The 27,996-nt window shown below is 37.6% G+C and overlaps 1 protein-coding gene across 1 annotated transcript; it reads left to right on the forward strand.

Annotated features, from left to right (window-relative positions):
* Window positions 1–182: 182 nt before the first annotated feature.
* Window positions 183–27,996, forward strand: Cd28 (CD28 molecule). Its single transcript, XM_008846252.2, has 4 exons — window positions 183–323; window positions 19,493–19,849; window positions 21,850–21,956; window positions 27,696–27,996. The coding sequence occupies exons 1-4, from the start codon at window positions 266–268 to the stop codon at window positions 27,822–27,824; spliced, it is 651 nt and encodes a 216-aa protein (XP_008844474.1). The 5' UTR covers window positions 183–265; the 3' UTR covers window positions 27,825–27,996.

Below are 27,996 nucleotides of genomic sequence, written 5' to 3' on the forward strand. Positions count from 1 at the left end.
TCACGAGCTCACTATGCAGTAGCTGCCACTCCTTTCCAATGAAAAGACAAGGCTTACCTTTAAAAGAAGTAAAAGACTCAAGTCATCAAAAACAATGTAATATCCTGTGTGAAAGTCACGAAGCTTTGTGGTTTGAGTCCCTTGATCAGGTGCCCTGTAAAGCGGCTGTGGATGACAGAGACTCACAGGCTTTGGCAAGTGCATCTTCAGTTCACCTCACTCTGGCTCAAGAAGGAGGGGCTGGAGCCCTGGCCACGTTAGGACAATGACACTGGGGCTGCTGCTCTTGGCTCTCAACTTCTTCCCTTCAATTCAAGTAGCAGGTAAATGATTTTGATTTCTTTTTGCCTCTAAGGTTTTCATTTGTGTTCTTCTGATCAGTATGCTTTATTTTTAAAACTTGACTAACCTGTGAAATTTGAACACATTTGAAGTATAATTCTGCTTTCACAGGATAAGCTATTTAGAAACTCACTAATTCTCAGAATACAGTATAATACTTTAAAAAAGTCTTTTGGAAAAAAATTTGATTTTATTTAACAAGTGGTTAATAATGTCCCAAGAGATTTTTAGCTTACATTCAGTTTTTTTTTTTTAATCTAAGAAGTCTATGATAAGTAGATTAGCTCTAAAGTCTTAGAATTAGATTGCATGGGTTCATAGATCAGATTCAATTCTCCTTAGCTGAGTTTAGGCAAGTGTTTCAACTACCTATGCCTCAGTTTCCTTATCTGTAAAAAGGGACCCAATTAGTAGATGTGAAAAACATTACCATTGAAATCTACCTGATGACTTTATATCCATGCTCAGATGCCAAGGAGCTTAGAAAGTAACTGACTGTGACTAGTAATAATCAGATATATAGAGATTAGAAATGCATGTGCATCTTAGTGTCAATTGTATTAAAAATGAATTTTTCTGCATGAAATTGTATTTTAATAATGAAATGGAGATCTTTTTTAAAGTTTAAAACATCATTTAATTTTATGACATAGGGTTTATACTGAGTACACTATTGTATAACTGCATTAATTTAACTGTAAACCTAAAAATTTACAGCCAATTTTGAAAGAGATGCATCTTAGCTCTGGAATTTGTTCTTAGCTCTGGAAATTGTTATTGAATATATCAATGCTGTTGTAATGAAATGCTTCTTCTACTTATATGGTTATTAAATAAATAATTTTTAAAAAGGGACCAATAGTAAATACCATCTTAAAATTATTGTGAGATAAAATGAAATAACCCATGTGAAATGCTCAGTTCACTCAGTGCTTGCCAGCAAGCATGGTGTTCATTTAATTACTATGTCTACCTGAATTGAGTGAGTACCTAGGGGAATCCTGTAGTCAGCACAGAAGCTGGTACAGTGCAAATGAGTACTAAGTTTCCTTCTACTGTTGACTGAAATGTGTTTATTTATATCAAAATTCTTTAAGTTCCCAGTAACGATGCTGAGGAGACATATCTGCTATTTAGAAAGCTCTTACTCTGAGTAGCATTCAGTTCTTACAACTAGGAGGTATTTATTGCAGTAAACCATGTTCCAGATGATGAGACCCAGTGGTAAGGATGTTCAAAAGTTTGTCTAGAGAATGCAGGCTCCAGTTGTGGGCTGCAGATTTCAAGCCACCTTAGTCTCTAAGCCTGACTCAAAAGCCTGTGCTCTTGCCCATGATGCTCTTCCACCTAGCAAGATGTGATTTGTGTTTTCACAGATTTAGATAAATTCAGGATTAAATTATCTTCAGAAATCGTAGTTACTAGCAGAAAAAGTGAGTTATTTTGTTTGGCTGGACTAGAACAGGGTGCCACTCAGCTTGAAGACAGAAATGCAAGGAGTCCAGGGACATGCTTAAATAGTGATATTTTTCTCTGAAAGATATATTGTGAAGCCAGTGTCTTTAATTTTCTTCTCATTTATTTTGGTGGTGCAGACTACATTAGGTGTTATTCTTACATTCCATGCATGCTCTCTCCAAAGAGTATTGTTTTCCAACTTGCAGAGGAACAATAGTTAGAAATAGGCAACCATCTATTATTGTGTTGCCTCATGTACCAGTGGACATGAATTCTGTATATTTATAAATGATGTCGATAAAATGATAGACGTGAACTAGCGCTAAGTTATGCCCCAGTATTTGGTACCACACATTGAGAGTTAAAGAATCTTTAACATTTACTTTGAAAAGGTTATTGTGCTTCCTATTTAAGGGTTTTTAAAAGTCTCTTTTGAAGGAATATTTGAACATCTTAATTTATTAGACAGTAAAGGGAAACCCCAACCCTAGTGAAAACTATTCACCATTGGTAATTATACACAAAATTCTTTTCTGGTATGCTTTGTGGATAACCGTCTGTCATCAATTTGTTTTCTTTTGAAGGTTTTTTGGTAAGACTCAAAGCTTTGTATATTTTTTTTTCCTTTAGAATCTTTATTAGAAGGATAGCCAAAAAAGCTGTCAGAGTGTTCACACATGCAGAACACTTATTTTCTATTCTGAGATACATATATTTTTCAGACGCCAATTTACTTTCCTCCTAACTTTTAGGGTTTGATGCTGAGTGATCATTAATGAGGCAGGACAGGGTGGAGGTGGAAGATGTTTGTGAAATGCCTCTTCCTGTAAGAAAACCTGTAAGAAGGAAGAAAATTACAGCATGCAAAATGTATAGCCTACTTTTGCAAAATGGTTTAAAGCCTTCTGTATGTTTTTTGTCTCTCTCTTCATGATCACCACTCCCTACAAAGAAATTTTGCATAAGGAAATCCAGAATGTTATTGCTCGGGGCTCAGTTAGTACAGCGCTTGTTAGCATACATGAAGCCTTGAGTTCACTCCCGACACAGCATAAACCAGGTGTAGTAGCACACTCCTGTACTCCACTGGAGGTAGGAAGATTAGAAGAATCAAGATCATCCTTGGCTACATCGAAAGTTAAAGGCCAACCTGGGCTACATGAAACTTTTTTTTTTAAGTAACTGTCCTTGACTTTCCTGGAGCTATGGCTATTATGTCTGTACTGAAGTATTTGAGTGTGTGTCTCTGTGTGTATGCATGTCTGTGAGTGTATATTTGTGTCTGTGAATGTGTGTGTGTGAGAGTATGTGTGTGTGTGTGTGTGTGTGTGTGTGTATATGTGTGTGTGTGTATATTTGTTTCTGTGTGTGTGTGTGTGTGAGTGTGTGTGTGTGTGTGTGTGTGTGTGTGTGTGTGTGTGTGTGTGTGTGGTGTATGTGAAGGCAGGTCTCTATTTCCATTAGTTTAGTAATTTTCACTCATTGGCTCACAGCATAACTTAAAATGCTTATCTGATGAGGGCCAAATCTAACCTGATTCTTCATGAGCTGATTGATGCTGTGGAAGGATCTTTATGCCTAAATTAAAGAAATATGATTTAGGAAGAGTTAGGAAACTGTAACTTAGATAATTGCTTTGTTAAAGTTACATGTTTTATGTGAATTGGATAATGGTGCAACTGAGATACCCAATGACAAGATTTTGTTGGACTTTGGAGTATGAGTCCAGCTTGCAACTGCAGGCTCCTGAAAGCAAAATGATTTGCCATTGATGGGAAGAGTGTGTGTGTGGATAACACTTGTGATTAGTCATATATATTTTAAAGCTAGAATTGGTGATTTTTCAGTAAGCTGATCATGTGGGAGGGAGACACAAATTGGGATAGCACCCAACTCCATGAGAGCATTTCTTTTCACCTCTCCCCAAATCTTAGCAGATAAACTATGTTAAAGTGGCCAGTTTGATACTACATCTACCACTCAGCACTTCTTTTCCTAAGGGAGGCACAGACAGTGGGAAAATGATTGGCATTTAATAAAAATCATATCTGCAAAGCAAAGTAATTAAAAACTTCACCTTTAGCTCAGTCTTCAGTAAGTGGTTTCCTCTGTGGTAGTTGTGCACAAAAAAAGCAATTTACTTCTTGTAGTTAAGTGTTGCTTGGGGGGCTAGCTTGGGAAAGTAAGATAAAAAGATGAACATGGAAAAATGAAATTTATTAAACATTGCTATATTTATATGACTTCTAATGCACTATAGCCAGATTTTTTTGCTTGTTTAAAAAACAGACTGGGCGTTTTCTCATTTGAAGTAAATTTGGTCGGTATTTAAAAATACAAAATTTGCTTAAGAATTTGGTTTACTCCCATGCCCTAAGTTAATATGCTATCTTTTCTAATATTTTTTAAAGGCAACCATCCAGTAAAGACTTTTACAGCAAGGACTGTTAAAATTAATATCGATAGATCAGTTCCAGGAACTAGAATGAGTCATTGCCCCAGACAGATCAAAAGAAGAAATGAATCTGTGATTGTAACTGTGAACAGCTCACATGCAAAGTTTTGCCATGGGTGGGGAAGGGATCTTGCTGTCCCCTCTTCTTTGATAGATTTTCCTTTTTAGTGTCTTTTACCTATTTTCATAAGTGAAGACATTCCCTGTGATTATACATTTGACATTTGTCTTGGTGGATATCTTCTTTCAAATATTCTTGTATGCAATGTGCTGGCATTTACAAAATGAAGAAAAATTTATACCATTAATATCCTAGAAGAAAATTTCAATTGTGGTTTATCATTTCTAAAGCAATAATTCTTTCAAATATTTATTAGTATAGGCATTGGGGAGGATGTATATTTCATTTGTCTAGAACTCAAAAAGTATTGCAAGGGACAACACTTTTTCTCCTTCTCATCTCAGTTAAATTGTAGTTTTCCCTTTTTTAAAAAAAAATTTATTCACAGAGATTGAAACTTTTCTATAGAGTGTTTAGTTAAACTCGGGGAAAAATGACAGCTAGATGCTTTGGTGACTCACTGGAGGAGGCTTTGGTTTCCTAAGCCATATGAAGGTTTCTTTGTCTCTTTTATGGCATTTCTTGGACTCTTTGGTCAATGATGTGGTATTGGGACCACTGCCAAACACCCACCCACCCAATCAACCAACCTACTAACCAACCAAAACAAAGGGACAAAAGAACAAAAATTGAACATACCTAAATTGAACTTTTAGTCTGAGACCTGTTGAATAGGAATCAGTCCTTGACACTATAGGGACAGTATATCAGGCCTCAGAAAAAAGCATTCACAAGGTGGGTGTCCAGTTTTTCCTTTGTTACTCTCATTTTAATGACTACTCTAGAGGAGGGATGTGCTAGGAGGGATGAAGAACTACTCAGTTTTTTAGCTGAAACTCAAGACAAAAACTCTAATTTTCATTGACCTTAGTAATTCAGTGCTAATTCATAGACATCTTACTTTTGTCTTTGTGTCACCATGCAAACTGTATGTGTTTAAGTTCTTAATGTATATGAGATATCTCAAGGGGGTGGAGAATTTTTTGTTTAACTTTGAGCTGCTCCTTTATCTTTACATCATGATTACTGTCATTGTTTTTGTCATCATCTTCATTATTTTGGGGATGCTAGGTGACAAGATTACCAGGCCATGGTTCTTGATGATGTCATTCAGAATTACTTATAGTTCAGTTCATGTTGGTCTCTGATCTAATCACAAACTCCTTTCCGCAGCTTCTGAATCACCTTGTTGACTCACAATCCACCATTTAATGTATTGATTATATCAGTAAAACCTCTTCATCATCCATGAATTCATTTAGATACCTGAATCATTGGCGTGTCCCTCATTCTAACAATGGCATAGATTCTCTTATTGAGAACTTAGGTGGGTGTCTGAATTTTCTATTTTTTATGTTTTTGTGTATATAGGTATGTGTGTATCTATGTACTTTTGTGTGGAGGCCAGAGGCCAACTTCAACCTCAACCTCAGATGTGATTCCTCAAGTGCTGTCTACCTTTTTTTTTTTTTTTTTTTTTTTTTTTTACATTTTTCTCACTTTTTTTTTTTTTTTTTTTTTTTTGACATATCTCTCACTGGCCTGGATCTTGCACAAGTAGGCCTGGCTGGCCCAGTGAGCCCTAGGGCTCCATCTGTCTTCACATCTTTAGCATTGGGGTTATAAGTGTGCACCACCATGCCCAGCTTTTTAGATGTAGAATCTGGGGAATCAAACTCAGGTCCTTACTTTACAGAATCACTTTACCTTCCTAGTCCCCAATTTTTTGCTTTTAAATTACTGATCAAATAGAAGTTTGTGCTTTTCATTACTGAGGGGTACTTGGCACAGGATGAAGAGTCAGAACATCACTTAGTTTTATTTGTAGCTTCTATGAGATCTGATGACTTCCTTTGATATTGAAGGTTACTAAATTTAAGGTCAGCAGGGATTCATTTGTAATCCACGGAGATGGGCCAAAATGGAAGCATATGAGGAAGATATTGTCTCCCACCTGAAACTCATGGGAACCTAAGCCAGGATGTCAGTAAGTTCCTGCTCGCGAAAGTGCCTGCTCCTTCTTGTGCTTTGACAAGAGAAGTCCTCATTCATGTGCTTCTTTGACAGGTATTTATTGAATATCTTCATGTGCCAGACAATAGTCTGTACCCTGTGACAGATGCAAAAGCCCACTTTGAGATGTGTGGAAGTAAAAATGAGAACTGTGGAAATCTCAGTTTTTATTCTTTTAACTTTAGGCTAATTGTGAATGATACTCTATCCGCACTGATTTATTTTGTGGAAACGATGATAAACCACAGATGTACAGAGACAAAAGATATCTCTTAGTTTATAGGGAAGAGAGCTGTGTTGATGGTTCCTAGAAGATGCTGAGAGAAAGATGACATTGCAAATTTCTTGGCATTTTTGGATGCTTTTAGAGTGGTCCTATTTTATTTATCTGAGCTAACTTCCTTTATGCCCCAATAAAAGACCCTCAGGTCTAACACTACAGCCCTCTCCAGAGCCTCACACCCCAGAGCTCATCCTTTATGAACTTACTAGGCTCTTCTCCTTCCTGTGTTGCCTTCTTTCTCCTTTCTGCTCTTCTGGATCTACTGTCTTTTACTTTAGATTGTTAATGGAAGTTCCACCTCCTTGAAAATACTTCTTCTAGAAACTTCTACCGTTATTGTAGATTCATAAGAGGAGGTCCTATGGGAGTATAGTTCACTTTAGTATTTATCAAACTTCTCATACTTTAGTCTGAGGAAAGAGAAGAAAAGGAAAAATACCGTGAGGACGTAGCACTCAAGAACTGCTTTTAGAAACCATTGAATTCTTTCTGTTTTCATGGTCTTAACAATTTAGTTGAGAAAATTATGCATAACAGGATTCAACATCTGGAAACAGATAGGAGACAGCAGTTGGCATTTCCCTGCCTTAATGACTTTGCATGTTTTATTCTTGTAATCTGGAATATCCCTTACACCTTTCACCCGAAGTTCTTCTTTGAGGCCCCAAATAGAAAACCAAGGAACTACTCTCCTTAAAGTTCCCAAAGTTATTATCCTTAATTAAAATATCTATTTTTTCCTACAAGACTGTGAGCTCCTTGGGAACAGGATCTTGCCTTATTCACCCGTATGAACTTGGTTTTGGGCACAATACTTACTGGAAACATGTAGGAAAATTTATCAGCTATTTGTTAAAGAAAGAAATGAATGTGTCAGTGTCAAAATGGAGAAGCAAAAAACAAACATCCTGGTAAGATGAATGTAGGAGCTTGAATGATAGCTCATGCCTGTAACCCAAATCCCAGTACTCGGTAGGCAGAGGCAGGAGGATTGTTATGAGCTTGAGGCCAATCTGGGCCACACAGTAAGTTTTAGGACAGCCTGGCAACAGTATGACACCTTGTCTCAACCCCACAACCTCCAAAACAATAAAATTAATGTAGGATGGTAAGTCTTCACAAAGAGTTAGGAATTGAGCTGGTTGTTGTTGGTAGATAGGATTTTGCTTATGTTGTATCCATTGTTCTAGCTGATTTTCCATATTTCAAATTATTCAGTATTCTTCCAAATCTATAAGGTAATTACTATAATCATATTATTTCATAGATTGGGAAAATTAAAACACCTGGGAAGTTTGTGGTCCCAAACCTAGGAAATAATGTAAATCCAGGGTTCATGTTCTTACAAATGTTATGTTGTTTGAGGAAGAGGGACTATTAGTAAGCAATTCTGTTTAAAGTTCTTGCAAACCAGAAGGCCTGAGAGGTAAGGCACAACCAGGTTAATCAAAGGACTGAATACTGACAGTAGCACACTTGATTTTCAAGGTTTCTTGAAGAAGTTGAAGTGGATAAGAAGAAAACACTTAGGAATCCTTATCTTTGGAATGAAGCAAGATGCATGGGAATGGAAGGCTAATTGAAAGGACAGGGGAAAGTGAGTTGAACAGTCTGGGAAATGCCTCTGATTAGGAGACTGCTGGAGACAGAATATTGGCTTCAGAGAGAGGAAGGGGATGAGTAAAGAGAGCACCACTGAAGTCAAATGAGAAGATCTTCCAAAGAGACTGAGGTTAACAACATTAAATGCTTATGGAGGAGAAATGAATAATGACTGGGGAGGGAAGCCAGCCAGACTTTTGAATTTAGACAGAGCTATGGAGAAGAGAGGCTTAAAAGAAAGTGGAGTGGGACAAAACAGAGCTAGTAAAGAGAGGAGGAAGTTGACAGATTAGGAACTTATATCATCTAAAATGTCTATGATATTTTGCACATAGTAGAAATGCAGTAAATGTTTGTACTTGAATGACTTAGTTATGAGCTAAGTACTGGCTTAAGAGTGAGTGTGTGATTGTGTATATATATATGTGTGTGTGTAGTACATGCTGCAGAGCTAGAGATGGGGAAGAATACTGCTAGGAAAGAAAAGGGAAAAAAAGATGGTAGGGGCAGTGTTCTCAAGGAGAAAGGAAAGTTAGGATAAATCTCTAAGAAAATGGAGAGGGTGGGAAGAGAGTTACAAGGTTAGAGATATGTTGGCATGAAGATAGGCTAATGGAATCATTTCAGGCTTGTAAATCTGAGGTTAAAACTGCTTTGTTAAATGTGTATGTGTATGTGAGGTATAAGGGACAGTTCAGATTGCAAGAATAATATATGCAAAGCCATTAGGGTATCAAATAGTAGTACTATGAGGTAGAAGAATGCTATTATCATAAATCACCATATATATGATATGTATCATATATATGTATGTATATGTGTGTATTTAATTCTCTTGGGATAGGTCATAGTGTTAAACCTATATTAATGTGGTCCATGGGTTAATACATACCTTGACTTTGAGGACTTAGTGACACGTATACTTTAAATTCTTGCTTCAGTGCTTATAAACGCATTGTATGGCTGGACTTGATCTCAGCTTGCGGCTGAGGTAACAGGGTTACAAGATTCAAACCAACATTATGGGCAAGGTTCCAGTTTCCAGTCAGGGATGCTAATCTTAGTCTTGTGTTTTTTGGAATAAAGATGTAGCTGCTTTATCTTGGCTTTGGGGAGACCAAGTCTGCTATTTTTTACTTTCTATTTTTTTCCAAACTCAAAATCTGATGCTAAGGCTTTCTCAAGGTAGAGAAATGTCATGAAACATTTTACTTTGTCAAATTGTGTCACGTTTTCTATGTCTCAGTTTCCTCATCTGATATATGAAAGGGGTTGGAATAGAGACCATATCAGATCTTTTTTTGGGGGGGGGGGGCTTAAAATGCTTCTAAAGTGGAATTTAAAAAATGTCAGCTTTTTTTTTTTTTTTTAAAAATCAGCTTGGATAGAGACAGCTCACTCAACCCCATTGCAGATATTCTTAGGATTTGATGGAGCAAATACAAAGATTTGCAAATCAGCTATCTCTAAAATCTCTTAAATCTCTTACCCAGGATTGTAGATGCTAATGTGCTTAGAAATGTCTTCGGGGCTCTGGGAAGCAATATTGCCTTTGCTGACTCCTATTTTCCACTGTAAAGTTAAGGTCCCAAATAGTAATTATTTCCAAACTTCCAGGCTATGACACTTACCTAGAAAAGTCTATGTATGTCAAGGTAACCTAAGTTGGCCCTTCACAGGTGTAAGATTTATAGAGAATGGAGCAGCAAAGAGGAATACACTGTATCTTCTTAACAGAGTTGCTTTGAATGAGGGCTTAGATGACAATTGCTAAGAGTGCTGAGATTTGGTTATGAGATAAAAATATACATTTAGAAAACAATATGGTAATAGAAGTTATCCTGTCATATCCATATTTTCTTTGATTTGACAATTGAATTATTGTCATAATACTTATGTTGAGTATTTGTGTTGTTAAGGTATTAGAATTCTTTGCATCTTAGAATGGTAAAAATGGACCTTTGGGAGTGGTTTAGTGGTTTCTTCCATCAAGCTAAGTTGCTCTGCCGTGTTGTTCTTTTTAAAAATTTTTAATTTTTTTATGTGTATGAGTATATTGCCTGCATGTGTGTAAGTGCACCTGTGTCATGCAATGCCCTCAGAGGTCAGAAGAGGGTGTCGGATCCCCTGGAACTGGAGTTAGAGATGGTTGTTAGCCATCATGTGGGTGCTGGGAATTGAATCCAGGTCCTTTGCAGGAGCAGTCAGGGCTATTAACCACTGAGCCATCTCTGTAGCCCCAAATGTTGTTCTTTTAGTACTAGGAAATGAGGAGGAAAATGCAGACCTATGAATGGTAGGGGCTGGGTGACAATGGACTTGAATTTATGAAGTATGTTTAGGAGTTTCAGTTCTATAGTGCAATCTCTTAGAAGTAGGGGTAGATTACAAGGAGTAGGCAATGGGTTTCTAGCAATCTTAAAATTAGCACTCATCCTAACACAGGTTGACTTCACAATGTACATTTCAATCTTGGACTTGCTGCCTCAAAATCCAGTCTTAAACTTCTACCTCATTCCGGTTCTTTTCTACAGGAGGCTTTACCCACCCCTCAAAACTAACATATCTAAAACAGAACACAACAGCGCCCCCCCCCCAAAAAAAAGCAACCAGATTTCCTCTCTTGACTTACCTAATCTTGTCAATGGTGCCTCCACCTTTGCCCTCACCCAGCACGTGGACTCAGGTCAGTTTCCACGCCTGCTCACCATCAGTCTGCAAGCCTAGCACCAAAACTTTGTCTACTTCTTTCATTCCCTCTTCCACTCTGCAACCCAGGCCATGCCAGCTCACATTGATGCTATGGCAACAGTTTCCTGATTGGTCTCTGCCTTGCCCCTGACCTGCTACCAACTGGTGTCTTCCTCACTGCTGTGCTAACTCCCATAGGAGGCATCATTCTTACATTAGATGAGGAGAATCTGTTTGCTTTCCTGGTAAAATCACGTGTCTTTTCTTGGCAGTAAGGCCCTTGCTGGTTTCAAACATCTTCATCCCTTCCTTCCTCAAATAAATAAATAAATAAATAAATAATAGCTTTGCTACTTCCCAACAATGTCATAGACTAAGGAAATTTCCTTAATATTAACCTATCTAAATATGTCTCATGGTTCAGCTAAAGGCTAATCTGTACAGAAGTCTACAGAATCATCCCATCTGTGACCAAAGCCTTTTTCTTATGACTGCCAAAGATCTTCTGTACGGTTCATGTACCATCCATGGGTTTGGAGTATAGCTAAGCATGTACCTAATTTAGAATTTCTCCTACATCTTTCCATCTCCAAAGAACCAAGTATATTAGAGTCCATTATTTATTTGTTGAATAAATGGGTGAATGACTTTGTCATGGAAGAATTTGAAATACCAAATAGTTTTCTAATCAAATTTTTTCAGAGTTTATAACTTTTCTGATAATTTTTCTCTCTGAGAAATGAATGCTTTATGTCTCAGTGCTCAGATGGGGCTTTTTTTGCTACCAGACTATTTGACCTCTGAGTTAATTTCTGATAGTTGCATGTAGCCCAATAACGTTTTAAAGGAACAGGGACAAGTGTCCTCTATGTTGTTGTGTCTGCTTATTTAAGAACAGAGATCAGTATTAAAGGTGTAGTTTACACCAGTGATTGTCAAAAATAACATATTTATTGATCAGGCTTCTATCCCTATTTTTATTACCTACAAGCATTTGTCATCTTAATTAAGGGCACTTGAAGTTTTGTTTTAAAAATCACGTTATATTGATAAGAGTTAAGGTTTTTGATGTAGTTGGTAGCTGTGATATATAGTCTTAGACAGGTTGGTTGGCCTGTTTCTCTCAACAGAAGTCATGCTCTGTCATGGTGGCTTCCTCTACACATTCATTTCTTGTTCTGGTAGCCCTTCTCTTCAGAATCAGAGTGGTTATCACTTTGTTGCTATCAGTCACAGGTGGTTTTTCGCTCCTGTTTTGGCTCTGATATCTCCATTCCTTTCTTATGAAAATGGGGGAGATTTAAGATAGTCAACAGAAATGAGATGAAATGACCATAGTTATTTTGAAGCTTTAACTTAAATTTTAAAAATGTTTAATATGAATTTCAGAGTCTGGAAGTCATTTAAAACACTAGGTCATTAGTAGATTTCCTTTTGTCTTCTTCCTTTTATGAGCTCTACGTAGCCCTAACAGTCCTGGATCTCACTATGTAGACCACGCTGGCCTTGAATGGACAGAAATTCATCTGCCTCTGTCTCCCTAGTGCTGGGATTAAAGGTGTGCATCACCCCAGCCTTCCTTTCATCTTCTTTGAAGAATATGGTAATGGGTGTTACAGTTTGCTGGTATTTTGTACTTCTCTTTCTGACATTTGAATAAAGCTAAACTACAAGCTGGAGTTAGCTGAGCTGACTCAGGTTGTTGAGTCTCCCATTTGACTTAAAACTTCCAGAGCAAACACGGGATTGACCCAGTGGGATCCTGTCCCTAATAGAGTCTGAAAAGAAGCAAGTGATAAGGTGGTTAGAAGTTGAAGGATATCCTCGTCCCAAACAGGAAATGTGCTCAGAGGAAAGTTACAGTAACTTAACCAGTTCTGTGGTCAGGACAGAGGTGTTCTCTGCCAGGGCAACCAGTGACACCTTCATAACTGGCTTACAAACAATATACAATATGATGGAAAGTAGAAAGCTTTCCTTCTCTTTAGTTTCCACCAGACATGTTACTACCATGTTAAATTATGTTCAGTTAGAATTTTAAGAAGGAAATAACACAATTAGGAATTTGTATCTCATATTTTTCAATTGTAAAATAAATGCTGTGATAGTCATAAATGGTACCAAATGAAATTCTTAAAAGTTCTAGTGGTGGTGCATGCCTTAAGTCCCAGCACTTGGGAGGCAGAGGCAGGCGGAGCTCTGTGAGTTCAAGGCCAGCCTGGTCTACATAGTGAGTTCCAGGCCAGCTGGGGCTACAGGGAGACCCTGTCTCAAAAAAACCAAAAAAAAAAAAAAAGTTCTAGAAGAAAATCAATTGTTAGTTGAGAATGTTTTATATCTTTCTAATTGCTCCTTTAGCTTCTCAATGAGAACTTCAGTCTTGAGTGCTACTTAGTCCATTCCTGCTCACCAGCCTCCATGGGTCATTTTATTTCACTATGATGCTTAGGATACAGAAAAGAAGGGATGGAATATTGTATATTAAAACGTGATAAAAATGTGATACACAAAAGCCCTGAAGTTTGTCTAGTGAGAGACTGAAAAGTGACTGTGTTGACTTATTTTCCTTTTATGTAGAGGGGCAAATGGGACTAGAAAAACTGCAATGGCTTGTGTGCTGGAAATAATTTGTAAGAGACATTTTGTATTACAATATTGCCTGCTGGTCTCTTCTGGGGTCCACCTGTGACCCATAGGAAGGCTTTCAAATTGTAAGTTAAATGTGTATAGTTATCCCCCACTATCCAAGACACTCAGCAGATACCTGAAATCTGAGATAGACCAAACTCTATAACTTTAGTTTTTCTTGCTCTGTGTCTGTACTTTTGCAGTTTGAGGTGCAACAGCAAAACTAGCATGAATTTCTCTTTCCTGCCTTATAATTTCATGAATGTTCGCTCTCATCAACTTCAGCATGTGCTTTTCGCTCCTTATTAAGTAGAAAACTTTCACCAGAATCACTGTTCTTGCATGGGGGTCATTATTAAGTAAAATAAAGGTTACTTGAACAGAAGCAGTGAGCTACCTCAATGGTTGATCTGATAACCTAGAGAAAATTACATGGCTCACTGAGGTGTGCGCGCGTGTTGGGGCGGGCAGCATATACACTGTAGATCCACTAGACAAAGGGATAATTGGCATCCTGGGTGAAATAACGTGAGATTTCACCACACTGCTGAGAATGGAGCACAATTCAAAATTTATGAATTGTTCATTTCTGGAATTTTCCATTTGATATTTTTTGGAATGTAGTTGACTACGGGTAACTGAGACTACAGAAAATAAAGCTGATAATGAGGAACTAGCATGTGTGGAGCATATTTCTTCTAACTCTGAGCATGAAGTCAGCTCAGTATTTCTCATTGAATGAACAAAGTTGTTTTTCTATTCATTCATGACTTATAGCTTTGTTCCTCATACCTAAATAATATATATGTTACACATTAGCTCTCCAGTTATCTGTGTAACCTTGTAAAAAAGCATTTACCACTTTTGCTTTTAGTTATCTCTTCTATAAATTAAGGGATTAGCTTTAAATAATCTCCATGTTTCCTTCCAGCTGACTTTTTTTTTTTTTTTTTTACATTAAAATGGTAGATAAAATGAAATCTGTCTTGGCCCAGTCCTCTTCCCATTCAGTTAAGCCCCTACTCGGTGGTATTCTCCTTGACTCTCACTTGAGAGCCCTAGAACTAGCTTCCCTATCAAGGCCAGCTTTAAAAGGATCTAGAACCAACCTCTGAAATTATGTTAGATTTTTGATACAGTGGCAGAGGGAAAAGAGCATTAGATTAGGATCTGTCAGGAGGCCCTAGGTCAAGCCTCAAGGGTTCGCTATTTGTCCTAAAATCTTGGGCAACTCACTTTCTTTGACATCATTTTATAGCCTCATAAATTCTAAGGCAATATGTTCTCCACATTGCATTTTATGCTTCATCTTCTTTAGAAATCCAAGGGTGGCTTGACTGAGGGGGAGCATTCTTTTAAAAGCTTGGTTCTTCAATGTTAGGAGCCACACCTTAGAGGTGTTTATCCACTCCACCTATGCAGAGATTGGCTTGGTTCCTAAATATAGTCACTGACACATTTACAATTGATGAAAAGACAAGGTGTTGTTTTTGTAACCACTCTGTTTTTTTTTTTTGGAAGCATAAACAATTTTCAATCTTCCTGAAGTTAGTTCTGTCATGTTTCACAGACTATCTGTGGGAAATCTTTTGCCTCTTATCACCTTGCTCAGCCTTGCTTATAAGCAGCAGATAAATGCCTTCTCATCTCTCATCTTGCTCTTTATGTTGCCTGTTGTTAAACAGGAGTTGTGAGGGAAAGAGTTTTGAGGTTACTGTTTCCGGTCTCCACACCGTTAGCTAGATTAGCTGCTAGGAAAGGCTTTGCAAAGCAAAGCACTAAATTCAACATCAAAACAACTTGTCAGTTCAGTAGAGACATGCCAGCCAAGCGCATAGGCTTTTAACACAGTAATCAAATACATTGATAGACTGACATTGTTTCTCTTTTAACCTAGTAGTTTTAAAGTAGGAAAACCACACACAAGGAGGAAAATGGAATCAAATGTTTGCAGGGAAAGGGCTAGGTATACTCTCAGCTTGATTTGGAAAACAGAAAGGAATCAAATAACAGCTAGTGTGGGGAAGATAAATATTTCCTTAGTTTCTTCTGAGTCTAGATATGGATTCCCAGAGATGCAGAGAGCCAGAATATGTATCCAAGCTAATTTGTGGTCAATTGCTTTGATTTATACTACACTGCCATATAGTGAGGGGCATGTCTTTCCCAAATGTTCCATTAAAAAAATTATTTATTATTTTTATTTTTTGTGTATGTGTGAATTGCCTGCATGTATGTAAGTGAACTCATGTTGTGCAATGCCCACAGAGGCAGAAGAGAGTGTAGGATCCCCTGGAACTGGAGTTACAGACAGTTGTTAGCTGCCATGTGGGTGCTGGGATTTGAACCCAGGTCTTCTGCAAGAACAGCCACTGTGCTTAACCGCTGGCCCATCTCTCCAGCCCTGCCCCCCCCCACACCAAATGTTCCATCTTAAGAGAAAATAAAAGAAGCTAGAGGTATTGTGCATGTTGGAAATGATAATTATCACATATGCTCAATGTCATTCAGAATAACTATTTACCCTTCTCTATTGCCAGAACTAAGCTCCTTCCACTTAGTGCCTCTGTACAAAGTAGATACAGATTTTGAAGTCCTATGAGATAGTTTCTTACTTGGACTTTTTTGAACTATTGGCATAAGTTAAGGTGGGACCAAATGCTAGAAAGGTTATAAATATTTTAAAAAAGAGGCCTTATCAGCTTGAATTCTAAGCTAAGAATCTGTTATCCATATATTAGCACAAAGAAAGCAAATAATCTCAAATGTAATATCTCTGTTTAAGGGTCAGCTAATTTAAAAATTATCTATGTTGACAAAGAAGAGGGAGAAAAGTAAACACCTTGTCTCGCTCCTTTTGATAGTTTTCAAACTCTTTCCCAGCAAAATTTTGGCATTGTTACAAAATAGAGTAGTTTCCATTTCCTTGCTCAGTGGCTGGTTATGACATCAACCATAGGAGCAGTGACCATGTAAAAGTTAGTTTTGGTACAGATGTCTTCAATTTCTGCTTGAGATAATTCTTGATTTGTAATGCTGAGGTCAAATGGACTTAGAAGATATCCAGCTGAACCTCAACAACACTGAGGATTGAACTTGGAGGCCCATGATTGACAGAAGGGAAAATCTATCTTCTAGTTTTCTTGTAATAGTGTATCTTGTCAAGGAAAACCATTTCAGAGGAGAAAGACTGCTGTTTGTTCCTTCTGAAGGCTTCCATCTTTTGTAATTATGATTCCTGAAACTGAAAATATATCTTCTTTTTATCTGGGATGTCTGAACTTGATCTCAGTTTCTGATCTGTCCATTCTGCTAGTACAACGAAGCAGAGAGGAAGTGATGTAGGCAAAGAGGAAAGCAGTTGCTTTGTTCCTTGTTTTCTGTGGCCAGAGGAAGTCTTAACTCCTTTTCTGTCTTACCATACTTTAGTCAATGTCCAGCTTTGCAAGTGTTAGCCTATGAACATTTCTCATTTTATTTACTTCTTACCAACCAGCTTAATCCTCTCACCTTTGGCTGAATTGTAGCATTACTCTGTCTACTCTCCACGGTCTCACTCTTGTACCCTCTATATTTACCTTCTCTGTTTTTGCTAATCTGATCTATTTAAATGAAAAGGTGTGTGCATCTACTTCTCTGCTTAAAAGCCTTCAAGAAGTCCCTGTCACTGGCTGGAGAGAATGCCAACTCTAATGGGGTGAGTTGTGCTTGCTCTGCCAAGGTTCATAGTAGCATTATTCATAATAACCATAAAAATATTGAGTGGAAAAGCAAAATGTATTATAGCCACATAACAAAATATTATACAGAGATAAACACAATGGAGTTCTGATACTTTTCATAACACATATGAAACTTGAAAACTGCTAAACATAAGAAGTCAGATAGAAAAAGCCACACATTTTATGATTTGATGCGTATGAAGTGTCCCAAATGGGCAGAGACAAGTAGATTAGTAGTTACCAGAGGTTGGAGGGAAGGAAGTGAGTGTTAATAAACATGAGGTTTCCTTTTTGTACAATAAAATTATTCTTCAGTCAGAGAGTGATGATCTCACAATTTTTTGAGTAGTAAAAACAAATATGAATTATATACTTTAAAAGGGTGAACTTTATGGTATGGGAATTACATTTCAGTAAAGTTGTTCCAAACCTCAGTGTCAACACTAATTGCACCCCCAACCTATACCAAATAGATCAGAATTTCTAGGAATGAGAGGTCCTGGAAATAGGTTTTCTTTTTTAAAAAAATTCTTGATGTTTAGAAGTACTGATAACTGTATGACAGAGAAAAGCAATTAGAGATTTAATTCTATGTAGCTGCCTCCTATTCAAAGCAAAACATAACACCTCAGTGCATGAATCCAACCTCAGGTTAAATGAATTCTGATTCTATCTGATGCTCTTATGTGGGTATATAGTTGTGGGTATAAAACAATTTTCTTATTGTTGTTTAAGACTAGGTCTTACTATGTATCCCTGACTGGCTTAGAACTTGCTATGTAGGCCAGATTAGCCTTGAACTCACAGAGATCCGCCTGTTTCTGGATCCTGAGTACTGGGATTAAAAGTGTATTCCACCATGTTTTGATCTATAAATAACCTTTTAAAAATGATAAATAGGTCATAATTATCATGTCCCCAATAGCAAAAAAAATAGTTTTGTTTATATTGAAATTTCATCAAAGATAAATAGCTATATGTTTACTTCTGCAAAATTCAGGTCTTATTTCAGAAAAGGATTGTAGGGTCTTTGGTCTGTGCAGTTGATTCTCCATGCTTAAGTGGTCATTCAGCTCCTTAGCTGGTGTGACTGACTTGGGTTTTGGCTCTGATTTTGCTCACCATTTGCTCAATGACTTTAAATGAACCATTTATGTTTCTAGACCTCATTTAGTTATTTTCTTTAAAAAAGAATATAGAGCCTGAGAGATGACTCTGGGCAAAGGTACCTGTCACTAAACCTGATGACCTGAATTTACTTTCTGAGACCCATATAGTGGAAGGAGAGAACCAATCCATTCAAACTGTCCCCTAACCTCCACACATTCACCACCCCCCCCTAAAGATACACACAATAAAAAAATGTAATAATCCTTTAAAAGGGATCTATTATTGTGTGCTGGCAATGGGGATGTAATGGGAAATAATATCAGTATGTTCTCTTCCCTTGTGGACTTGATACTATAGCTTCACTTGTTTGCTTTTTGAATGAGAAATTGAATTAGATAGTATCCAGATCTTTGATTGTCTATTTGGATCTTCTTTGTAGAAGATGATCAGAGAGAGAACTTTTCTGTGATTTAAGAGAATTTGTTATGCAAATTTTGGGGGAGGCTATTCTCAGGATTTGCTATGGAAGAGAAATGAAAGCCAATAGTTTGAGTTATAGATTTTTCTTACCCCTTTATTCCACTCTTGGAATGGTCAAATAAGCAAAGTCAAAAAGTTCCAGAACTTTAAAGCACCTTCACAAGAACCTGTCACACAGTTGAAAAACAAATCCATGTGTGCACCTGTGTCAGACTTCCAGCTGCTTCCAAGAATATCACTTAATCAGGAACTGAACCCAAGGCATGACTTACATCTTAGGAATCTCAACTCAGACTCAAAAATTCTGAGTGCATAGCTGTGGCACCCACAGAAGGTTACATTTTGCCTTTCAGGTAGAAAAATGTTCTGTTTCCCCATTCCTGAGAAGACGGAAATATTATTAAAATGTAAATTTTAAAACTTTTGGTTTAATTATCACCCCAAGAGCTCTTATACCTTTATTTGCCAAGAGACCAACTTTCCTGGAGATCTGTTCAGGTGTCTAATTACTTCATCTTGATTTCAGGACAACAGAATTATTCTTATACTCTCATTCTAAACAAATGCTTTCTCCCCCCCCACCCCAGAAAACAAGATTTTGGTGAAGCAGTTGCCCATGCTTGTGGCGCATAACAATGAAGTCAACCTTAGCTGCAATTACACCTACAACCTCCTCTCAAAGGAGTTTCGGGCATCGCTTTATAAAGGAGTGAATAGTGATGTGGAAGTCTGCAATGTGAGTGGGAATTTTTCCCATCAGCTTCAGTTTCACTCAAATATGGGGTTCAACTGTGATGGGAATTTGGACAATGAAACAGTGACATTCTACCTTCGGAATCTGCACGTTAATCAAACAGATATTTACTTCTGCAAAATTGAGGTCATGTATCCTCCTCCTTACATAGGCAATGAGAAGAGCAATGGAACAATCATTCATGTGAAAGGTAACATGCGACCATACTCTTGTACCCCCTCAAAGTAATGCTTTTCTATTGTAATTCTGAAAGTGAGGTTAAGATCAGTGATGAAGCTGGAGTACCTGCAAGTGATTTAAAGCAAACCATGTTTTAAAATGTTTTTCTTTTGCTTTAGGAATGATCCCAGGTTATATTTTGAACACCTTTAACTTCCCTCACTGATCTTGAGTGAAGAGTAAGGGAAGAAGTTACAGTCCATGGGAATAAATCATATAAGATTATTCTCAATTCAAGAGAGTCATGTGAGAAAAAGTTTGCCATTAAAATGTGAGTCTATTGCTTCTTGGCCTTTTGGCTAAGATCAAGTGTAAAATGTCAGTCTAGGGGTCCTCTAAGAAACAATGGGGTATAATGGATCAGGACTCAGGAAGAATTGGCTGTATTTCAAATTAATTAATTGGCTGTATTTCAAATTAATTAATTCATATCATTTATATTAGAACTGGCTGTATTTCAAATTAATTCTCTTTTTGCACTTCATGCTCTTCTACATTAGTAGCTTTACATTTTCCATAACACACAAATGCTGCTGGACTAGAAACTAGGGGATATGGGGTTTATGATCTTGGGTAAGCTGCCCAACTTCTTCATGGCCCCAAACTCAATATGATTAAATAGTATCCATGAGTCAGTGAATCTTGGAGTACTGTCCTTATGTTGAGATTATGTTCTACCTAAACATTGGGAAGAAAAACCATAAGATCCCCAAATTCAGAATACAGAGTTTCTGTATAACATAACATCAACATAAAATTGAGAGAGATCAGGTAGATGTTTCTGTGCCCATTACAGCTTTTCTTTTCTATAGAGCGATAAATGAGAAATGATATGTTCCATTTTATATTTAATACTAGCACAATTTTAATAAATATCTTTCTCTTATGCCAGAGCAAAATTCTTCTGGAGACCAATCAAATACTAAACAATAAAATAATTATTAACTTAATATGGCAGTGTAGCTTTAGTGTTCTGGAAAAAATGGAGGTAATTAATATGAGAATCAGATTTCTAATATCAAGAATGCCAAGGCAAGATATTTTAATTGGATTAAGTCAAAGGATAAAAAATAGACCATTTTGGAAGTTAATAATAAAACATTTCTCTCATGGAAAATGATATACTACTTTAGGCTAGTGTTTTAGATGTATGCATACACACATACATATAGTCTATCATTTATATTAGAATTGGAAAATACATCAGTGATCATGGATGCAGCAATTTTCAGCCCTGTTTGTATAATATAAATCTGAGTATGTTGAAAATAACTGGGCTCAACTTTGAGATTTTGATACAATTGATATGGTTTGAGAAAGAGGAGCTAGAAAATGTTTTCTATTTAATGTGTAGCCAGGTTTAAAACTTTATGGGCTAGAGTTATTGATATTTTTCCTACTTCTAATGTTGAGTGTGAACAGAACTGTATAGGTTACTTTCTGTCCCTTTCTGATACCAGATGTATAAACTGACTTGTTCAGAATCAGAAAATCTGTTGGAGTAGGAACCAGACATTTATCTTTTGATTTTCAGGTTAGTTTTCTGACTGTCATATAAGACTGATGATTTTCTTAGGGTTTGAAAACAATTCATATCATTTTACTTATTTCAAAGATACAGCTTAGTGCCCTCTAAGTGAGTTATCTTCTGACAGGGGTAAGGTGGTGGGGACAGGTTAAAGCCATTAAAAGTCATCATTTGGAATTATGTAATGGAATCAACAAAGTCCAGCAAATGTAACATCACCATGTGCCATGCTAAGGTGACAGTGTTCAACCTCAGTCTTAAAAGTTGATAAGGTTATGGTCAGTTGTGGGGTTGAATAAGTCCAAAAGAGCAAGATTATCATCAAAGCTGGTAATATTTTGTATGTTTTTATAACTTTCACATCTTCTGTGATATTCAGAAGAACAGAAATGTACTCGACTGCCACTCCTATGTTGTTTAATCCACTCTGTTCTGTTTTTCAGAGGAACATCATTGCCTTGCTGCTGAGCTGTTTTGGGCACTGGTGGTGGTTGGTGGACTCCTGGCTCTCTATAGCTTCCTAGTGACACTGGCTCTCAGTATTTTCTGGGTAAGAGGTGCAACATTGTTTTTATGTAACTTCTCCATAGCACATGTACTCTGACCACATCAAGAATTTTGCCTGCATGGTTTAGTCTCTGCTTAATGTGCCTAGTATTATTTCTTTCTCCCGATAGGCTGGAATAGGCACTGTTTCAGTTTGTTCAACTTTTCATGAGGTAATAATCTGATGTTATTTCTGTTTTCTAAAAGGCACTAAGTAGCCAGGCAGAATTAGAAGCTAAGTGGATAAATTAGGGTGGGAGATTAGAAGCAGTTAACTTCTCACTCCTATTTTTGCAACATAATTATGACATATAAAGCAGCTCAGATGCATACATAAAGTATAAAAATATAAGCCACTCAGGAAGCTAGGCAACTGAAGCCAAAACAGCTTTGGCTCAGGGTCAAAAATCATGAGAAACTAGGCTACTGAATTGTGTATTCAAACCAGAAGAAACGAGGTCTATTTCTTGCTCCTATTTTTTTGTCTCCTCTGAAACAGTTGAATTATGTGAGGCCAAGAATGGTGCTTCATTATGAAAGTACAGTGGGAAAAAAATTTTTCTGAGCTCTCACCGATGAATAGGGTTTATCAGTTTCTATAAATGTTCCTGCGATAAACTTGGTATAGTTTTCTTTACTTTCCTCAATGCCGAATTTTTGATTCAACATTTGATTCAACTTGAACTTTTTTGTTCGTTTTGTTGGTTTAGTTGTGTTTTTTGAAACAGGGTCTCACTATGTAGCTCAGTCTGGCCTGAAACTTGCCATGTAGTCGAAGCTGCCTTTGAACTCATTGTGATCCTCCTGCTTTAGCCTCCTGAATGGTAGAACTATGGGTGCCTGGATTTCAAGCACATTTTGATGAGCATATACATGATTAGGAAGGGACCACAACAGGATCTTTTTCTTAGAAAACTATTTCTTCATGAAGAACACACTATCTCATGTACTAATTTCATTTGCCTTTGAATTTTTCTAGACGTTAGATGAATAAATGATTCATTTCCTCAATGAGAAATATGTATTACTCAGTGAACTTAATGAATACTTATTGGATTGATAAATGGATAACCCTCATAAAGGCATAATTAAGAACTTAACTAAGTATTCAAAATGATACTTATCTTTCTGGAATAATCTATGTATTTAACTAAGCATGTATGTTTGGTGATTTCTGGAAGTGATGCCATGTGAACTCTTCCTACTTACTATAGCATTGGCTTAGGGGACAGGACAGCCATAGATCTAGTCATGCTGTTCTGTTATCTGCCTTAGATCCTCCTAAACTCTTACTAACCTATTGTCCAAGGTTGCGTGTCTCTATCATTCCCTACATATTTTTATAGTTAAACATACCTTAGACAGCAGGTGGCCATTTCTGAGACTACCCTTTGGCTAATCTATAACTACTACACAGTAGGGAACATATGGCTACTTGTTTCTGGGAATTCCTTATATCATCTTGGGAGTTTGCCTAGCTTGCCTTCTGTAAGTTGCCCATCCTGATAGGGTGATGGGGGTTAGTATAGCAAAATATTGCTCAAGTTCTGCCTCTGATGTTAATTGAGAATTCATCTTTTGGGACCTTGGGGTCTGCACCCTTGGTGTCTTTCATCTCTGTGGTGGTTGACAATGATTTTAGAATGATTAGATTTGCTTTCTCTAATCCCAGCCATTGACTTTCTTGCTTGCTACATGACTTTCCAGTTATCTTACTGAAAGCCTCAATTTCCTAACTAAAAGACCAAGAGCAGTGGCCCAGTGGGTACTCTTCTGGGAAAGGGCTCCCTGTGATATGTTGACCTACATCAAATATATTTACTAGCTTTGTGGAAAGTAGTTGTGGGAACTGCTCTGACTTTCAGTGGCCCTGAGAGTTCCTCTCATCATTTAAAACTTATGGTAAATAGGCATTAACTTGTCAGTTTCTAAAATGAGACACCAATTTGGTGGGTGACTGGAATCACCCCCCCCCAAAAAAAATAAAAGCAGCATCTCATTTTCAACAAATAAAACAACTCACTTTTCAAATCAGACATCATAGGAGTTTGAGTTTTTCTTTGGCAGTGCTAGTTTTTACTGAGGTTCATTTCCTTTGTCTTGAGAAAAGTTATTTTGGTGTACCTCACAAACTCACTAGGAATCGGGCAACTTTAGTGCCTGACATGTCTTGCCATCTGCGGTTATCTAATAAAAAAATTGGCTCTCAAACCCAGGTCTTATATATTCTGACCAAACAAAACAAATAAAATTACACTTACAGTTCGCAAGTGTAGAACAACATAACATTTTTGCTTTGGGTTTATCTTTTCCTCCTGCTGTTTAATCAGTAAGCACCTTGGTCAGCTAAGCATTTAGGGATCCCTGGAGTTTAATCATTTCCTGCATAACTTTCTGGGATCCTATTTTTGGCTGGTTAGCAGAGTGCCTTAATGAAAGTTGTTTTCTGAAACTTTCTAAGGACCTATGATGTCTAATATAGGCACTCTAGCTGTGTAGGGTTTGGGAGCAATTGCAAATCTATCTCAGTGCTTTACTTGATGTTGGCATTTAGGAAAAGAAAAAGGTTTTCTCGGTTAGGCTACCACAGACCCAAAGTCAATTCTCCATTCACTCAGCTGAGCTATAAGCCTATTTCCTTGCCTAGTCTAGAGGAGAGTTTTTTTTTAATGCTCTTCATTAATATGTACCACAATGTGTGGACAGTGTATGTTTAGATAGTATCTGTCTTTAAATTCCGTAGCTTCTTGACCACTTCTTTAAGGAAATTGCTTTATGTATGGCCTGTGTTTTGATGATTTGCACAGGAAATAAGTGGGAAGGCAGAGGTGGAAGGAAAGGCAAGGACAGAATGGCCCTAAGAACACCTTTGACTATTGAATGACACAGACACAGTTACAGAAGGTGTGTACTCTGTACACACATTCACATATATGCTGGGTGCCCACATATGTGGGCAGGCACTCTGGGTTTAGGATTGGATTCTCAGTCATCTCCATCACACTGCTTGATTCAGAGTCAGGGAGGGTGATACTAACTAAATCCACTGTCTGGCAATGGTATAGAGGTAAGCATGGAAACTGGTTGCAGCAGATTTTCATTATCTTTGTGTGTAATTTGGAGAACCCGAGTCATGACATCTTTATTATTGGGGCCCCTTTATAAGCTATGGTTTCTTTGGGGTGTCCAGAGGTGAGAGTTAGCAGTGGGGTTGGGGGGAGGGGTTGGCAAAGGAAATCCTGAAGGTTGGAGCCAGAATGAGAATGCTTCCCTGGGTAGCATCAGCAATGTTCTCTTCCATTTTTAGGCAGATATTCCATTGGTCGCACTCCTGCCCTGTTGTCAGTTATTGACAGAAAGGATATATATATATATATAATATCAGCTTACATGAATACCTCTATTTGAATAAATTAGCCTGTGAGTATACATGTTATCTTTCTTCTTAGTCCAGGAGGATAATCATCTCCAACCCAAAATGGCCAAAGCTGAATATATAACCTTCTCTTTCCAATTTTCTTTTCTTACTGTCACACATTAGATCTATGGATAAAACACCACCTTTCTGACCAGGCTTAAACCATTGGTTATTTTATACCTCTATTTGAATAAATTAGCCTGTGAGTATACATGTTATCTTTCTTCTTAGTCCAGGAGGATAATCATCTCCAACCCAAAATGGCCAAAGCTGAATATATAACCTTCTCTTTCCAATTTTCTTTTCTTACTGTCACACATTAGATCTATGGATAAAACACCACCTTTCTGACCAGGCTTAAACCATTGGTTATTTTTGGATATGAGCAAGGAGGAGTTAGGCAGTCTAGCAGGATTCATGCTAATTTAGTGGCATATTTTGTATCTACTGCTGTCTTATCCCCTTCTTTTTCATCATTAGACTGTTTCAATGAGGACTTGTAAACCTTGGTACTAATTTAGGCTAGTTAATATAGGGGCTGCTCTTAATATAGGAAAATATTTAGCAGTATCTCTGGCCTTTATTCTCTATATGCCAGCAGCATGGCTTACCATGTTTCCAGACGTTGGTAAATGTCTCCTGAGACAGGGGATAAAGGAACTCAAGATATCAAGGTTGTCAAGGGTGAAGGTTGAGAGATCCAGCTTGGACAACCATATAATGGCAGTGTCACTTACTGGCATGAGAAACACCAGGACAGAAATAAATCTTAGGGGAAGAGCTTAAGTTTCATTTTGCACATATTTAATGTAGAGTGCTTTTGAGGTCTATGCCAGAGATAAAAAACAATTTAGATGAGTAGGTGGTAACTGCAGCTAAGAATGTGGGTGAGATTTCCTGGGGAGAGAGGACAGAGGAAAGGCCAAGGGCCAAGCTGTGAGATTCTGAATGACAAGAGAAGGATAAATTTGCAAAATAGGCAGGGAAGGAGTGACCAGAGAGGTAGGGGTGAAAACCAGGATGTCACAGAAGGCAAAGAAGAAAAATGCTGCAAAAAGGAAAGAATAATCAGTATTACAATTGTTCTTGGGATCTGAGTGGGGTTGGTTCCAGGGCTTAAATATGAGAATGCTGAAGAAATCTCATTTAAAATGGCATTGTATCTGCATGGAACTTATGTACATCTTCCTGCAAACTTTAAATTATCTCTAGATCACTTCTAATATCTAATGGACTATAAATGGTGTGCAAGTACTTGTTTTATTGCATTAAGGAAGAATGCCGAGAAAAATTTTATGAATTTTTTGGGAACTGGTTGAATCTTAAGAACCTAGGAATATGGAAGATGGACTGTAGAATGGTGCTGAGAGTTCCAGAAGATGAGGACTGAAAGTTTAGTTGACGAGGAAGTTGTAAAGGTCTCAGGTAGGAGTGCATGGAAATGAGACCAGGCCTGGAGTCATTCACTCATTTATTCAGGAATTTTTATCATTCATGCTCAGTGTATCTATTTAATGTATCAGGCCTATGTGACTGGAAATAGGCATTGTTCTTCCATAATAGAGAATTCTGAATTTAAAAGTCTAGATGGCTTTCCAGTTTTGGAATTTTAGAAGTCATTTGTCCAACCGTAGATTTTACCGACACATTGACCTGACAATGACACTCCTAGCCCCCAGTCAAGATTTATAGTGGGTATAACTCTTGTGCCAGGTTCAATGTCATTCCTATTTCTCTGTCCCTGGTAGAAAGTCCTCTGGTGATTACTAAACCCTGGGCAACAGTGATGGATGACATTATTATCTTTATAGAAATATATACACAAAGGCAATAGGAGTGTACTTAGTTGTCCATAACTGCAGATCCTCATTAATTTGGACTCTACTGTTATAAACTTATGGCTATTTCAGAACCTGAAAGAACTGAATGTCCTTTTAAATTAACAGCTTATTGAACAAATGGCCAGTTTAAGAAGATTAAAATGAAAATGCTTGACCTATTTGAAGAGGAAGGACTTTCAAATGTATTTAAATATCAATACTGGCTGTGTTAGATATGTATTTGAACTCAAGGTTAAATCACAGCACTGAAAGAAGTGGATACATTTCCCTGCAACAGTTCCTTTGTTTGAGATTTCTCAAGTTGCTTTAGAAGAGTCAGTGCTTAGGTTTGATTAGTCACCATCCTGGTCCAAGATACACAAAGCATGCTGGTATTCAGGGTCATTTGGCAACTGATGTCCTGAATAATTATCCTGAAGTCTTAGAGCTCCTCCCACGACATTTCCTCAGTGTCTTTCTACACTAATGCTTTTCTTTTCAGCAGACCAAGAGCAGAAGGAACAGGCTCCTTCAGAGTGACTACATGAACATGACTCCCCGGAGGCTTGGACCCACCCGCAAGCACTATCAACCCTACGCCCCAGCTAGAGACTTTGCAGCCTACCGCTCCTGACAGGGACCCCTATCCAGAAGCCAGCCGGCTGACACCCCACCACCTGCTCAACACCACTGCTCTGGATAGGAAAGGACTGCTTCATCTTCAGCCGGTCACTTTTGACCCCTGATGGGACACCAACGCCAATTATTTTTGCGCATCTAGACCTAATATCAAGACCATCTTGAGA

This window comes from Nannospalax galili, unplaced genomic scaffold, assembly GCF_000622305.1.
Source record: "Nannospalax galili isolate Female #2095 unplaced genomic scaffold, S.galili_v1.0 scaffold281, whole genome shotgun sequence".
Taxonomy (NCBI): domain Eukaryota; kingdom Metazoa; phylum Chordata; class Mammalia; order Rodentia; family Spalacidae; genus Nannospalax; species Nannospalax galili.

Bases quoted from the DNA above. Each gene is read 5' to 3' on its own strand.
- Cd28 (XM_008846252.2), top strand. From the start codon at position 266: ATGACACTGGGGCTGCTGCTCTTGGCTCTCAACTTCTTCCCTTCAATT. The intron at 19,850-21,849 runs GTAACATGCGAC...TCTGTTTTTCAG, and splicing joins AACAATCATTCATGTGAAAG to AGGAACATCATTGCCTTGCT. The intron at 21,957-27,695 runs GTAAGAGGTGCA...TCTTTTCAGCAG, and splicing joins TGGCTCTCAGTATTTTCTGG to ACCAAGAGCAGAAGGAACAG.